The sequence below is a fragment of the Dendropsophus ebraccatus genome, chromosome 2, assembly GCF_027789765.1.
Source record: "Dendropsophus ebraccatus isolate aDenEbr1 chromosome 2, aDenEbr1.pat, whole genome shotgun sequence".
NCBI lineage: Eukaryota > Metazoa > Chordata > Amphibia > Anura > Hylidae > Dendropsophus > Dendropsophus ebraccatus.
The window spans coordinates 145,938,418-145,955,480 of NC_091455.1; the positions used below are offsets into that span (position 1 = coordinate 145,938,418).

Genomic DNA, 17,063 nt, shown 5'->3' on the forward strand with positions numbered 1-17,063 from the left:
GAAAAATTGATGAACTGCAAAATGTGTATTGTCTGTAGCTCCTTGACTTCTCCCTTTCTTTGTAGACAACGCATCATCTTCTGATTTCACAGGAAGCTTGGATGGATGTTTTCTCTGAGCTCTAGCCCTTTCCTCTGAGTGATGTTACGATCTCTGACCAGACCGTCCAGCCTCTCATATCTCTGTCATACACACAGATACATAGATACCAAAAATGGGACAGTTAGGGGCAGTGAATTGTGAGTACAACACACTATCTTGTGATGAATGATGCAGTAGGTTCTGCATCCTCACTATGCAATAGTTTGCAGTGAAATAAGATATTCTGCAATAACTAGTGCTGGAGGAGGAAATTGAAAAAATGAACAGCTGTGATGGACAGCTGATGGAAGGCAATGAATTCTGGGTTGTAGTACTGAGCAACTACTCAAGAAGTATGACCATGAAATGCAGAACTAAGACCCCCAAACGTGTTTATTTTTTACCTTATTCAGAGTACTCATTTAACCCCTTCACGTCAGCAATATGTATATATACATTCCTGCTGCACAAACCCAGTGCAGCAAGAAGGTATATATCCTTTCCTGACTGTCAGAGGGGTCTGATGTGTGCAGGACTGCTGCAGTGAGAGCTGCCCCACACACATCAGTGGCATAACATAGATCAGAATATGCAATCTAATGATTGCATATTTAACTGTAAAAAAAAGGATTTAAAAAAATGCAATTAATTTTTTTTAAGTGTTTTTAAAAAAACCTCATAACCCCCCCCCCCTCCCCAATAAAAGTATTATAAAACAATATGTAAAATAAATACACAGATTCAATATTCATTATCGTAGCGTGCGGAAAAACTGTAAACAGGTGGGGGGGGAACACCTGGATTGCTGATTTTTTAAAATTATATATTAGAAAAAATAAAAAGTGATCAAATATTTTCTTTTACACCAATATGATACCAATAAAAACTAACCAGCCCTGTAGGTGAAAAAATAAAAGCGCTATGGCTCTGGAACGCGTCGAGGAACATTTTACTAATTTGTCCAGGACATCCGTGCATCAATGGACTCGGTCATGAAGGGGTTAAGGTAGGGGCTACACAGCTATTCCCAGTCATATGACCAAGATCCCGTGCCGCACTGCCTGGTCGCTGATACAAATCAATAGGAAAAGCCATCTAAGTGGTTTCTGGTTGTGTGACTGGGAGTTGCCATGTAGCCCCAGCCTAATAGTTAACAAAATTGTAGTAATGGATTAGACCAAAATTAACAAATATTCATTAGCATCTTAGCAGGTCTGCATTTTACCAAGAGAGGAATGCTAATATTGACTTGTCTTAAATGTGTAGCATGTTTTAGAATTCTCAGTGACCTTGAGTGAGGCCCTATAGCCTTTTGTAAGATATTGACAGTATAGGTGCAGAAGAAGTAGAATGAATACCAATTATTACATCTGCCACAGAAGGTTTCTTTGGGTTAGAAATCTTGATGAACTATAATGTTGCATACTGATGGATTTATGCTGAACGTTAAAATGTATTAGAATATACAAATATAGGACTGTTTTTCAAATGCTTCCCATCCTGCGATTCCCAGATTCTAGCAGTATTCTAGAGTGAGTGGGTAGAGCTATAAGCGATAATTGAAGAGGAATAGGTCACAAAGCAGTGGTGTTATTATCTGTATTCTTTATATTGCCAAATGTGATCTATCATGTTGGCATCACACTGCTGTTGGACTGTAATAATAAATCAGATCTTGGCAAGAGACAGAAAACCAATTAATTTCTTTACAATGTTTAACAATAGTCCAATTATTTTGTGCACAGAGATTTGACTTTTGAGGAAAAAAAGGTTTCTTTATGCACTGGCATTGATACAAAAGATTGTTTAATAATCTCTTAAATATAAAGATATCTTGAAATAAACATGTATTTTTTGTGTCTCTGAGCGCATACAATATGCATACTGAGAGAAAAGCAATTTACAATTTACAGAGCACAAAGCAAAACATTTACAGTAAAATTCCACTATGAACCCCACAGAACCAGACAGCATCAGATTTTCTCACTTGCAGTTCAAAAGGTGAGGTAACGCCTACCTATCCTCTAACCTTATCCTCATTATTAGGCCACGATAATACAGTGTCTTTTTTGGCTGTTTGACTGCCATTTTTTACACACACAGATAATTGAGCAATTTATCTGACAGATTTTTGAAGCCAAACCCATATATAGATTTGAAAAGAGGAGAAATCCCAATCTTTCATTTATGACCTGTTCCCTGTTTATAGTCTGTTCCTGTTCCTGATCGTTTATTTAGGTTCAATCCTAAAATAATCGGGCACCCACCGTGCATCACTGCGTGGAAAAGTGATGTGCGGTGGGCGACCGTCGATCTCACAAACATCATACATTACCTACACATGTTGCAGGACTTCTCCTGTGCTCCTTCTTCCTCACGGTCCCGCGCGCAGCAGCAACTTCGGTGCGGACTGTCTGAGTTGACAGACTGCTCAGCCAATCATTGGCCAGGACCGCTGCAGCTTAGAAGCTCAGATAGGCCACACCGAAGCTGCTGCTGCGCGCGGGAGGTAAAAGGAGTGCAGGAGAAGCCCTGCAACATGTGTAGGTAATGTATGGTGTTTAAATAAGGGCTGCAAGGACATCGGTAACGATGTCCATGCAGCCCTTGCTATATGATTATCGGCCGTGGAATAGGCTCACTAGTAGATCGGCGCTCGTTTACATTATTGATTGGGCCCCCATCGGCCCATGGAATAGGACCCTTATAGTATAGTCTGAGAGAGGCCATTGCTAGTATATGGACCAACTCTCTGGGGTTCACCTTTACGTGGTGAGTTCGTACATTTTATTTGATCAAATGGTTTGCTAAGATCCTATTTTTTTATAAAAAGAAACTTCAGAACAGGTTTTTATCTTGTGTACACTGGAGGGAGTATAAGTCCAGACACTTGCAGGTTGCTGCACAATTTTTCTGTTTTTGTATGTCACACAGACATGTCAAAAGTTTTGATCAATCAGGGTTTTTAAAGTGATAGTAACACATTTACAAAGTGTTCTAGCTATGGTGCTAGTCATGGTGAGACTAACAATTACTTCTATACTTGTTATGATCTATTCAGTCATCACCCAGTTCTGAGCTGCCGCTTTCTGCTGAAGACACAAAAAAAAAACGTGTGTGCGCTTTTCTCTCCTTCTCTTTCTCTTCCCCTCTCTTTCGAGACGGCTGATATAAACAAGTCCTTTGCATGCTTTATCTGCAACTTTGTAGCTTCTTTGTAAGGTTGGGAAAGTTAATCTGAGGTTTTGTTGCTAATGATTAATCTTCCTGGCTACAAAGTTGAAGCTAGGGACTTGTTTATATCAGCTGTCTCGGAAGGGAGGAGGGAGGGAGGGAGGGAGGGAGGGAGGGACGAGACTTTCCTGTCATACATAAATGTTGGTTGCCAGACTTGTTTCTTTATTTTCTCTGTTTTCTAATGGTTTGCACTGTTGTTATTATTATTATTATTAATTCCATATGAATATGATGTTGTGCACATTTTTAAATGTCTGTGAGTGAGAAGCCCATTCACTTGCATTAATACATTGCACTACATTGAGGATCATTTCAGTTAGTTGGAGGATGGTGCTTTAAACCAGCCAATCTCTTCCCAGGAAACGAAACCAGTGTAGAATTTTCAGTCTAGCCAGACAGAAGAGTTTACTGCAGATTCTCCTAAGGTGGGGATGTAATGGGATTAGTCTGCTTTTTGCAATCTCTACTCAAAGGGAAGCAAAAGCATACTTTAAAGCAACTCTGTACCTACAATCTGACCCCCCCCCCCCCCCAACTTTTAAACTGGCAGCCCTGTGTCCAACGGCCGGGGCTTAGACTGTGTATGAATTAGGCTGAAACAACCTCTCTGTCCCTCCTCCCCACCCTCCTCATCATTAGGAATGCTCCAGGCAGATTGTCTCCTATTCATCAGCTGTGTAAATACTAAACATGGGCTGGATCGTTAAGGCACCTGTTCAGACAGGAGAAAATGTTCCAGTGGCATTCCTAATGATGGAGAGGGTGGGGAGGAGGTATGGAGAGGTGGTGCAAAGTTAGGGCACAGATACTCCAAGCCACGGACGTTGGGCACAGGGCTGCATCACCTGCCAAACGGACCCCAGGACAGATCTTGGATTAACAGCAGCTATCCGAAGGTACAAGTGGTTTGGGCAGGGGGGGGGGGGGGTCAGATTGTGGGTACAGAGTCGCTTTAATATTTTTGCAGCCTTATCCATAAGGGCTCATCTGAAACTCTACCATACTGGAGAGGACCAGCGTCACTTGTAGCCTCTTGTATGCTATAGAGGACAAGCATCATACAGTTTGAAAAGATATCCTGCAAAGTCCTGGAATGTAATTTCTAGTCTATTTTAAGGGATTACAAGATAGAGGAGATACAAGAGGAAAAGGTTGTTTAGGAGCCCCATAGCCCATTTTGAACCTTTTAGTGCTTCAGGCTAGACCTAAAAATGTTGTGACAGTCACATCACAGAATTACCCAAGAACTTGTACACAGTGAGTGTTGTACTTGGATATGTGAGTGCTATTTTTTTTCTCAATCCAATGTGCAGTGCAACCCTTTAGTGAAGAAGCCTTGGACTAGTGCATTACTTTAAAGGACTAGATGAAAGCCTAGCCTTTTTTTGGGTCCACTGCTCCAAACTTTGTTTTATCTGTAATATTACAAGAAACTATGCCTCCTTACAATGGATACTTATCTACATGTTATTCAGTATATATAACTGTGTGTGCATTGTTTTATCTGTCTCATTGTCCCAACACCTGGCACCCCTCTATCCATCTGAGCAGACACTGCAGAGGGTTTGTTTCTCAGAAATTTGTACCTTTGCTATTTGTTGTGCACTGGCGCAGCCCACAGAGAGTGGCATACCCTGTGGAAGTCCTCATGCCAACCTGGATCAAGCTGTGGTCCTATTGCACTCAGCCACCCCACAGCCTATGTCCCCTGCTAAATCTCATTTAGGCTGCTGTATAAGCAAACATTAGACTAACCATGTACAGTATTAGTATTAGTCTCTAAGCCAGAAAAAAAAAAAAAAAAGAAGGCCCATACAGCATCAGCTAACAGCTAGGGGCCATATTTTAATGATGATTTAGAGTTTTAGATTAAAATTATCTTTACAGTATGTATCATTAACTTTAGCACTAAAACCTATTACTACTAGTGGTAGCCTGGATGTCATAGCATTACTGGCAGATGGCACTAAGGTTAAAGCTATATCATTAGATCAAATATCTATTAGGACATTTTCTGCTTAGTGTAGATAAATGCTAACTCTCAAATTCTGGAGTCTTTTATGACCTACAAAAGGCTGGTGACCTTTTCTGTAAATTGTCACTTTTTTGTACTGAATACCTGTATATTCAGTTCTACAATGACTCTTCTCCCTCCAGTGGTCAAAACCAGGTAATGCAATTACAATACATAGGCTGCAGAATATGATTTATTTAATATAAACATATTAATATTATTGCTACAGATTTCCTTTATATTATTATTATTATTTTTCTTTTTTAATTAAACTAGGGACACACCTCTCAGCTAGCATGTGCGGGATATGAAAAGGTATTAGAACAGTTTCAGACCTTGTACAGTATTTCACATTGTGTTATCTTATATTAAACATGATAAAACTGCCACTTTGCTAGCAAATAGCCACTACACTTTGGAGAGTGAACAGGTCCTCTTACAGTGTTCCTTGCCTCTTGAGTGTGTTCTTCACTGCTTGTCATGAGCAGTTTTATGGTATATTTTCCACAAATCCTTTAACAAAGCTCACAAAGTTTGCTATTTTCAATAAAAATATGAAAAATAAATGTTTTTGTCTTAGAGAACAAAAACATTAGGAAACATTTCCACATTTATATTTCCACTGTAAAAAGTAGATCTGCAGATGATGAATTAAAGTAGACAAAATTTTGAAGAAAGTTACAAGGTTCTAAATTCTTAAATGTCATGCATAAGACAGCTATATATCTACACAGTGGTATAGTTACCATATGGGGACACTTAGCTGCTTCCATTTACATAGTCTGCCAGTCCCATTACCATGTGCCTATGGGTCCATTTACACAGAAAGATTATCTGACAGATTATCTGCCAAAAAATTAAAGCCAAAACCAGGGGTGGATGTGAAAAGAGGAGAAGTCTTAGGCTTTACTGAATGACCTGATCTCTGTTTATAGTCCGTTTCTGGCTTTGGCTTCAAATCTTTGGCAGATAATCTGTCAGATAATCTTTCTGTGTAAATGGACCCTATAACTTGTAGCACCAGGAAATTACTGCCAATTGCCCTGCTACACTGGCAGTCTGGAAATTGGACCAGCTGCTAGTGCTACATGTAACAGCAACCTTGAATGTTAAAAATCTGGTTGCCCTTAGCTGCCTTCAGGGGTTCTCACTGAATATTGACATTACTCCCAAACAGTTAGAAGGAAGCTGTGTACATCCACATATAGTGATCTCACCCTAGTGGTGGCTGCAGTTAACAAGCTCTGCATTGTATAAAGGATAGCTAAAACCCATAATAAAGAATTACTATTTACTATGTTAACTGTATCCATAGTAAATACTGAAAAAAAAAACATTTGCACCTGCAATAGTCAAGGAATAGAGGAGGAATTTTTTTTTTCTGAGAAAAATGTCTTCTTCTTCAGCTGGCACAGAACAGTTGCAGAATTTTACATAAATTCTGTGCATATTCTGCACATGTTCCACACATATTCTGCAGCATATAGACGGACAGCAGAAATTCAAAGCCCCATTGACTTTTATGGGATTTCTCTAGCAAAATCCGCCCAAAGAATTGGCATGTCAAAGCGAATCCGTGGTGATCCGAGGTGTTACATTACATGTGTAAATTTCACCATGTGAAAAACAGAGCAGAAGTCCATTGGTCTGTACATATTTAGCAGGAGAAATGTCATGCGGAATACCTGATAAATTAATCATAGGTTCCTCTGGAAATTTGTTGCCAATTGTACAGTGTGAACATACCCTTATAGTGCATTTTTATTATACATTGATATAACTAAACATGTTTTTCTCATAAAGTTCTAGTTTTATTTACCCATAAAGCTGGATGCAGCTGCACAATGCTTTTTTTTTTTTTAGGTATTTGGACTTCCTTATAAACTTGAGCGGTGAGCTTACATTCTGTTTTTGTATATTTACATTCTAGAAAGTACTAGTAACCATACCTGCACAGTTGTTTTCAGGCTTCCAGGGAACTTTGACACCTTCTCTTTGACATGCTCTGGAATAAGCTATTAAGGATTCACAGTAGCAGTTTTTATGTACCGGGCACTCACACATGTCTGTTACACATGATCTAAAAGCGATAAAAGAGATAAAGATTATGGTAAGCATTATGCATTAAGGATAGAGAAGTATATGATGAATACAAAGTAGGTACATGTAGTGTTTACAGCTTTATAATAGTAACTAGATAGAGTGAACATTGGGTTATCAAATATATCCCACCAACTGGGGAAATACACTGCACTGTGTATGCTTTTACAATACTGGTAAGCACACCAATAAAAAAACAAAATGGAAAAACTTATGTTGAAGACTAACTAAAAGACCTAAAAGCCTGTTAGTTAAAGGAAAACTAATAGCATATATGCATATATCTGTGCTGGCAGTTTCCAGACGCCAATGACACAAGCAACACATACAGTATATTACTTCAGTAATGCTGTGTGATCCGGCATCTTCAAACAAGAAAGATCTTTATCCATGGGCTTACAGTGTCACAGAGGTGGGTCTGCGACACAGTCCGCACCATCCCTGCCAGCCTCAGCCGCTCTCCACCCACTGCAGGTTGCCTCCCCCTGTCAGAAAGGGGAGGAGAGGGGGCAGGCTGAGATGTGTCACAGAACCACACCATCAGCCTGGAATAAAGATCCTGAAGATGCCAGATCACACAGCAGCAGTGAAGGTATGCATGAAATGCTTGTGTGATTAGCATCTGGAAACTGGCAGCACGGATATACTGTATACATATCTGTGCTGTCAGTTTCTTTTAAATGGGTTGTTCACTTTGGATAGTAACTTTTAGCTAGAATTGTCACTCAGAAAAAAAAGGCTAATCACGGTTAATCCTTCCCAAATTAATCAGCTGTAATCTATAAGAGAATCTGGTAGCAAGAGTTTAAGGGCCCTATTACACGGAGCAATAATTGGCCAAATAAAGACAATGATCAGTTGATCATCAGTTGATCGTGTCAAATGGTCATACACCAAAATCATTGGTTGCCCTTGCACATTGCTACGTGTAATAGCGCTGATGGTTAACAATTGAATAAACTGTTAATACATTACCTCTCAATGCTCCAGATCTTCTCCTGCCCTCTGCCTGTTTGCTGGCACCACACCTGCAGCTTCAGAGCGGTCTTTCAGCTGACAGGCTGCTTAGCCAATCACTGGCCTCATCGGTCCCAGCCAGTGATTGGCTTAGCAGCCTATCAGCTCAGAGACCACTCTGTAGCTGCAGCCACAGCGCCAGGAAGCAAGCAGAGGGCAGAAGACTGGGAGCGTGGAGAGGTAATGTATTAACAGTTTAAGGCAAGGGCCACATGGACATCGCTAACAATGTCCATGCAGCCCTTGGTAAACGATCATCGAGCCGTGTAATAGGCTCAGTAAATGAGCGCCGATTGCTCATATACATCATTTACATTAAGTCTCCAGCAGTGCCACCACTGGAAAAAATAAACTTCACATGGTGCCACTTTTTGACAAATTTATTAAAAGATGCAGGCTGCAATGCAGGCTGTGATGGCCATGCAAGTACAGTGAGAGCTCCATTTATTGTGGGGATGGCTGCTGTCCCCTTCGCAGGATGGTGGGGCCCCAGCATTTGTAATTCCAGTGATCAGCTTGATATCCCCTATCCTTTGAATTACTCCTTTACGTTTGGATAAGTTTGGAGGGTTGAACAAGGTAAAGATGAGTGAGGGAAATAGCCACTATATTTATATAGCCTCCAAACAAGTGGCCTTCAATGGGGGAACTTCCAGCATCAGTCTCTATTTCTGTCCTCTAATTTCCATGCAACTTACTCTCTGCCCAACCCTTCATCCGCCACACGACAGACTGCAACATACTGTATACCCTTTAAAAGGCATGTATCTTTTAATAAATTTGTCAAAAATTACTCTCAACAAAGTTTTGTATGTATTAGTAGAGAATCGAATAGGCACTGAGATTCGACTATTCGAACGAATATTTGATCCAATTATAGTCTATAGGAAAAAAAATTCTCGCCACTTGGAAATCCAAATTCGACCATTTGGAGGTCACCAAGTCCCCCATGTAACCTCCCTAAACAATGCCAACACCTCCGGAATGACACTGTGACATCAGGGGGAGCATGCCTGGGTGCACCTAACACCCTAAAATCGCAGTATAATGCCACTCTCCGCAGTTGCGAACAAAAAATATTTGCGAATGCTTTACTAATGTTTACGGTAATGTTCACACATTTCCTTCGTATTTCTTGTGCAGCATTACATACATGATTCCAATGTGCGTCCGTAGAATGTCATGTTATTCGCGTGTAGGAACGCTACTGGAACGCTGTAGGAACGCTACTGGAACAGTATGTATGATGTGCCTTTTACTAGACTACTGGAACAATAGCTACACGTGCCCTTTACTAGGCTACTGGAACAATAGCTACACGTGCCTTTTACTGGGCAACTGGCACAATGGGTATCAAGTGCCTTTTACTAGGCAACTGGCACAATAGGTATCACTTGCCTTTTACTGGGCAACTGGCACAATAGGTATCACGTGCCTTCTACTGGGCAACTGGCACAATAGGTATCACTTGCCTTTTACTGGGCAACTGGCACAATAGGTATAACGTTTACGTGCCCTTAGTGGGCTAAACCAGGGACACTATAAGTCACTTGTACACACAGGGTACTGGAATGAATACAGCTGATGCTGCTGATGCTGCTGCTGCTGTTATATCATCTATGTCTTAGCATTGAGAAGTGCTTTGCATTCAAAGATGACTTTTTCACTGGATATTAGCCTTGAAAAGGACTTTTGAGTTCTGTAGTAAGCCTGCCTAACCAAAACGCTACTAAAATCTATCTCTCCCTGCTCCAAGATCTTTCCCTGGCTAGGTTGAAAGCGCATCTGCGGTCGAGAGGCGGAAGTCAATTATTAAATATTTGAGGTCATGTGGTTCAGCCATCCAATGAGGGTAGACGCCGTTTTCGCGCTGCGTGCGTACTCCCAGGGTCCCTTACAGCCTCCCTGCATGGTGATTGGATTAAAAATAGCGCCAACTGCGATGGGAGGGCTTTGAAATGTTTCCTACGTATTCGTCACACTACTCGATTGAATTCAAATCTTTCGAATACCGCAATATTCGATCGAATACCATCTCGATTGAATCGTATTCGCTCATCTCTATGTATTAGTATACATGTGGGGCAAAATTTTTAACAAAGCATATTCTATTAAACAAATTGTGAGTCTACTGAACCTTATTGAACTGGGAATGATTTACTAAGTCACTGTAAACTGTATTTCTGCATTTTATTAGTAGTCTGTTGAAGAATTAAACATGAATGGTGTTTGAAATGTCTTTCGTCTTTGTCAGTTTGGGATTCCATTATTAAAGTTTTCGTTTCTGTTTCCTAAATAATTTCAGCTTCATTATCCTTACGAAAATACTGAAGCAACACACTGCTACATGAATACATTACAATAGAAATGAGCTATGGACATCTCAGTGGAAGAACGGAGCAGGCGAGGTCCATTTGAAATTTGTGCAAGCCCACCCATGTAGCACTCCATTTCATTCTGACTCTACGTCTGCCAACATTTCTCTATTGCAAACTCCCAGAGAGCATATGAAATTCTTACATTTCATCAGATTGGCCCTTAAGTGACTATATAGTTAATGAGGGTTTCTTTTTTCTTTTCCCTTTTCTGAGGCGCTCTCTGTACTAGTGACCCAAAGCTTTGTGATAATCTTTAGTTCTAAACCCCTTATCTAGTTTTGCCCTTTTTCCCAGTTTTTTTTTTTTTGTTTTAATTTTTTAAGTCACAAAATACTTTAATTTCATGAACAAAATGGCTCTTAAGGTGCCCATAGCATTAAGTGCCTTTCATAGGTAATTAAATTCTGACTTTTGAGTTAATCTGCATTTAACTGTGGATGAGCATGGCATTATGGTCCTCAGATACCACAAATTGTGTAAAAAGGGACTGTGCACATACTATTCACGGTATATTAGTTTGTTTTATTTTGTTAGACAGGAAACTAGTGTGAAGACCACCAATGGAGTAACACACTTCCTAATCAATTTACATGTCTATTTAGGATTATATTCTCTATTCCGTTGCCTGGTGTCTCAAGAGAAAAATCTATTATGTGAAAATGTCAAAACTAGGAAGACCCTACAAGCATCTGTAAAGAAAACTGCAGGGAATGTGATGCCTGACATGCACTGTAACTCATTGCCGGATATCAACTGGTCGGAAGTAGGCATTAAACTGAACACATTGACACTACATTCATGGCATGAAAGGAAGAGAAAACACTTTGCTACAACACACAGGGCTAAATGTTATGATGAGGATCCTTTGTGTGTGTGTTCTTTGGACTCTTGTAGTGCAATAATAAACCCAGCAATCTGGTCAATGAAAGTCTGGGCCTCGCATAGCCAACTCATACTGTGATCACCTCAGCAGTGGTCTTCTATAACGTGTTTAACTTTCTTTATGACCAGAAATGGCTGTCTTAGAAATATGATTTTTTTAAACGGTTGTTGAGATCCCAATGCAACAACAGAAATTGATTCTGTTAATAATTATGTATGTATTTTCATACATATGTATTTCATTGTTCTGTAAAAAAAAAAAAAATCGCAGAGGTGAATTAAGCTTCTTGTAACAGCGACCTTGACAACTTTGCCTTTTGATTGCATGAAGTGCATCAACATACAGTTTATCACATACAAGGAAGACTCACACTAAAACATATTGTGACATGTTATTGTAATAGAGTGTGTCCTATAAAACCCACCAGTTAAGAAGACATGATAGCCCAATTCTAGTCAAGAGAGATTCTAATGACAGACTTAAATATTGAGATTATGGTGTCTCGCAACCATTTGGTTCTAGTAATCTTGGGGATCACAGGCTGTAGACCCCCAATTGATGACATTGTTAACCCCAGTGCAAACTCTACTCAGCCTCTCTGCTGGCAGACACCAGATTGTGAAAGTTACACTAAAGGCAAAATGCTGACTTTTATAACTGACAACATGTATTCTCCAAACAGATTCAACGGTAATGGCTTAACTTAAGGTTCATGGGCCACAATACAAATGCTTTGTTTGGGCTCTCCATCCATCCATATATAGTCTCATAGATATGCTATAACGTTTTGTTTATTGTGAGATACCCTGCTGCAAGAGGTGAAGCTCAGACAGAATCAGTGGATAGATAAATGTGGGCCCCTATAGACTGTGTGGGCCTGGAGCTGAAGGTCTAGGAGCTGTAATGCTAATCTTCCCCTGGCTATAGCTATGATTAGTAAATCCAAAGCATATTATAAAGAGACTATGCACCCCTGGTGTCCTCCAACAGTATGTTCGGGTTCCAGCTGAAACAATCCTGCCTCTACTTCCGAGACTGACTAATCTAGGAATGACAGCCTGCTCAGCCAATCACTGGCTGTGGCACTACCCAGTCTCGACCAGTGATTGGCTGAGAGGGCTGTCAACCCCAGATGAGTCCATCTCAGAAGTGGAGAAGGGATTTTGTCAGACAGGACCCAAACATTCTGTAGAAGGACACTGCAGGAGCGCGGAAAGGTAAGAATATGCTGTTTGTCATTTTCTCACCATGGGCAACAGCATGTTAAATGTTAGGTTTGAGCGGAATACTCCTTTAACTCCACTTCACATCATGTTATTACATAACATTAATTCTCTACTTGGACATGGGCCCTTCGTTCGTGAGATCTATATTAGCTGCAATGCCTCCTATAGTCTAGTGGTATCTCCCTCTTAGGCTATGTTCACACTACGTAAAAGTACGGCCGTTGTTGACATCGGCAACAACAGCTGTACTTTGTACGGAGTGGAACACTGCCTGTTCTTCAGTCAGTTTTCTGCGTCCGCAATTCAGTGAATTTCGGCCATAGAAACCCATGTCAGTTCACACAATAAAGCGAGTGGCTCCGGCTGCTTGCATCATTGCGTGCTGTGAGGAGTTCTGATGCGGACGCATGATGATGCGCCCGCATCAGAACACTGCAGCCAGAAAGATCATCCGGCCAGTATGATCTTTGCAGAGACCTGCTGTTCCGTGACCCGGTCGGTCTCTTATGCCATGTGAACATAGCCTTAGATTGGAACAGCTGGTTATACTTATTGATGGGGCCAATATACTGCAGAAGATGGGTTCCCATCTGCAATTCTAATTTGTGGTCAGTCATTCTGTATTTTGCATGGTGGTCTTGCAGAAAAACACTGCTAAAGGGTGTGGAAAAGAGAGACATTGTTTCCCTGTTAGAGTGTTTCTTTAATGATCATTTTTTTCTATAATAATAGAACAGAAATGTCCAGATGCGAAAGTACATGATCAACATTGGCCAGTACTTCCTTTATAGTAATAACAAGCAATGAGATTTTATGATGACCTTTTCCATGTAAACATATTACAAACCTTTAAGGGTTATTTAATTTTGAAAATATATTTTTATAACAATGATGAACTGCCACTACCAACACAACGATTTTTAGCAAGAGGAAGGAAAGGCACCTGGAGTTGTATCATATTTCCACTTAACTTCCTTAAGACCTAAATCCAAATCCAAATTACATAACACATGAAATACTTGAGGTCTGTTGTCTTAGCTTAGGCAGAGCTCCTGAAGGACCATGGTCTACACAGGCAGTTTGGCAGGAATTCCACTTCATTCCTGGGGGACAGTATGCACCAAATCAATGTAGAAGAAGGATTTCAAGATGAATTGGAGAGGTTTGATGTAAGTTAAGAAACATATAATGTAGGCTTTTATAAAATCCCACTTGCTTTGCACTTTGAACAAACAGTAAAAGTTGAAAGAGTTTAATTAGGTTTTCTATATGAGGACATTATCTGTATACACCGGTCAGCCATAACATTACAAACACAAAGCCAAGTTGATGCCTAGAAGACTGGGTTGGAAGATCTTCATTTTCCAAATGGAGTTTTCAGTTTATAAAGGCTAGTGCCTACCAAGGTGGTCTAAGATAGGGCAAACAATAACCAGAAGAATGATTCATGGGACTCCAAGCCTCTAGATGCAGTGAAAGTTAGCTTGTCTGGTCTAAACCAGTATTCTACATCCCTGGTGTCTAGTGGTTCGGATCCTCCCCCTTATGAGAGATCAATGCTGTATATATAGAAGTCCCTCAAGGGGAATCCTAGTTAGTGGGAAAAATACTAATAAATACCAATAAAACCCCTCCCCTAATAAATGCCCAAATCACCCCTTTTTCCCATTTTATAAATAAAAATAAATAAATAAACAAACATATTTGGTATTGGTGTGTATTTGACCAAACTATTAAGTTATCACATTCCTGCGCACAGTAAGCGTTGTAAGTGAAAAAAAAATTCAAAGTGCAAAAGAGATCGGACAATTCCACATGCTATGTTATGTAATATGTTTATTTATTGATTCATTTATTTTTTACATATTTTAAGCTTTTATTTGGGGGTTGTTATTATTGGGGGGTTATTAAGTTTTTTTTTATACTTTAAAAACTTTTCTTTTTATTATTATACTTTTTTTACGCTTTAATTTAACTGTTAAACATGCAATCATTAGATTGCATATACTGATCTATGTTATGCCATCGGTGAACTGTGCATAGAGCCTGCCTAAGAGCAAACTCTATATACAGATCGCCCATTTGACAGGATGGTGGTAAGTGACATTGCTGTGGGAGCCCGATCAGTCAGTGACAGGTGCTTAACCTGTCACTGACTTCCTTAAATGCCACAATTGCTATGGATTATCTCTAGTCCCGGACAAAAGATGGGGATAACAAAAGTCTGCTTTTAAACAGGGAGGCTTACTGGATATTCCCTAGGTATCCAGATGGATTAAACCATTGGTACGATCTTATGTACCAATACTAACTATATATATGTTCCAAGTGTTCCCATCTAACTACATTGTATCTTTATATGTTATAAATCTGTTACCCTTATATAACCATATTTTTATACATTATATTTGTCACTATGTGTAATTATCCTATGTATAAGTTCTTTGTTTAAGGGGCGGGGTTATCATTTTAAAGGAAACATGAAACATGTGATTCGGAAACTATGATTAAGATCACTTGATCAAAATGCATCATTCTATTCCTTTAGAGTTTGTTTTTCTGGGATGCTGCAATAAAGAAAAAGGACCTAGTTGTGACTGCTGGAACTTTTCATTATTATTTCTAATTGTGGAAGTGGCACATCCGGGCATTATATGGGGTAACATTTGCAGTGCAGTGAGCTGAACTTTGTTTATCCAATGTGATTACTTTGTTCTGGCAGATAGAAACCGCATCTATGTGCCATTCTTATCTATTGCAGTCAGTTAACAATCATTTCATTCCTATTGTGTTCTCCAGTTTCATATACACTAAAGTCAAATGCATCTGAGCCAATCGCTAGCCGCAAACAAATAAAAAAATAATGTTTTAGATTCTCCTATTTCTCTCCATTTCATTTCATAGGGGGCAGAAAAGAGGAAGGTTTGTGAAATATGAGGCTAAAGCAATTAAAAATCTGAGTAGTTAGCCTCATACAGTATAATGCCACACCTGGGATCCTGACACGCTTTCTCTCAACACAGCTGCATGCAAACCATCACAAGGACATTCAGCTGAAGACTGACCTTTGGATCTATCCTTATGAATTCTCTTTGCTCATTTATTATATATTGTTGCAGTATGACTCATAACACTAGATGTCCTTGTCCCATTTTGAAATAATTTTTATGAAGTGATGACATTGCTTCATGTACTGTAGTTATGAGTTATAACATGTTGTACATGCACTTATGTTTTGTTTTGTATCTGAGTGTCCTGTCCTCTAGGGCAGTAACCCCTAAGTCTATACACATATCACAATCACCTAATGGATTCTGCAATTGAAGCTGGTTTGTTATAGGCTATGTTCACACAACCCCAAAAATAGAGAAAAAGCATTGCAATAATGTCCATTTTTACCGCAATTTAACTGACTGCAATGCAATGCATTGAAGTCAATGGAAAGATGGAAGTCCAATGCATACAATGTATTAAATAACGGATGTTATCGCCACGGACGTTAAAAAAATTATTGTAACAGTTATTTTCAGACCTCTTTTGCAAACAGCGGACGTTTTTTATTAGTTCTTCACACACAGTTTTTCTTTTGTCACCGTTTTGTCTCCGTTTTACTATTAAATTCAATTGACTTTTCAATTAAGCCACACCCAAAGTCCAACTAGTAAACCAAACTAGAATAATGTACCAACAGCAGTGATTGCACTAAGAGGAGGCAGGACAGCTAAATGACATCCCTTATTTAAAACTCAAAATGACCAGTGTTATTTTAAACGAAGCTGAAAAAACGTTATGTGAACAAAGCCTTATAGTGAAAAGTTATGAAAAATTCTAATATGCGTTATCTGTTCCTCATGATTTTTAGGATCACTGCTTGCTGTAATTCCATCGGAATCATATCCCTTTCATGTAATTCCAAATAGAACCTGTACTGCGTCTATTGAAGGAGGGCGATTTTCAGCTTTTGAAAGCAAACAATGATAATTTCTGTTCACAGCAAGCAGAGATCTTAATAGCTTGGAATTCATACACAAAAGCCCAGATGTATCAAAGGTGCCTATGGCAACCAATCACAGCTCAGGTCTCAGCTCTGGTGACATGTAACCTGAGGTGTGATTGGTTGCTGTGGG

General features: G+C 39.6%; 1 protein-coding gene across 1 annotated transcript in view; it reads right to left on the reverse strand.

Annotated features, from left to right (window-relative positions):
* Nucleotides 1-17,063, reverse strand: part of BMPER (BMP binding endothelial regulator) — a 206,300-nt gene that overhangs the window by 14,663 nt on the left and 174,574 nt on the right. The window contains exon 14 of the mRNA XM_069958442.1: nt 7,282-7,412. Coding sequence (XP_069814543.1) covers nt 7,282-7,412 — 131 coding nt within the window. The remainder of the gene's footprint in view (nt 1-7,281; nt 7,413-17,063) is intronic.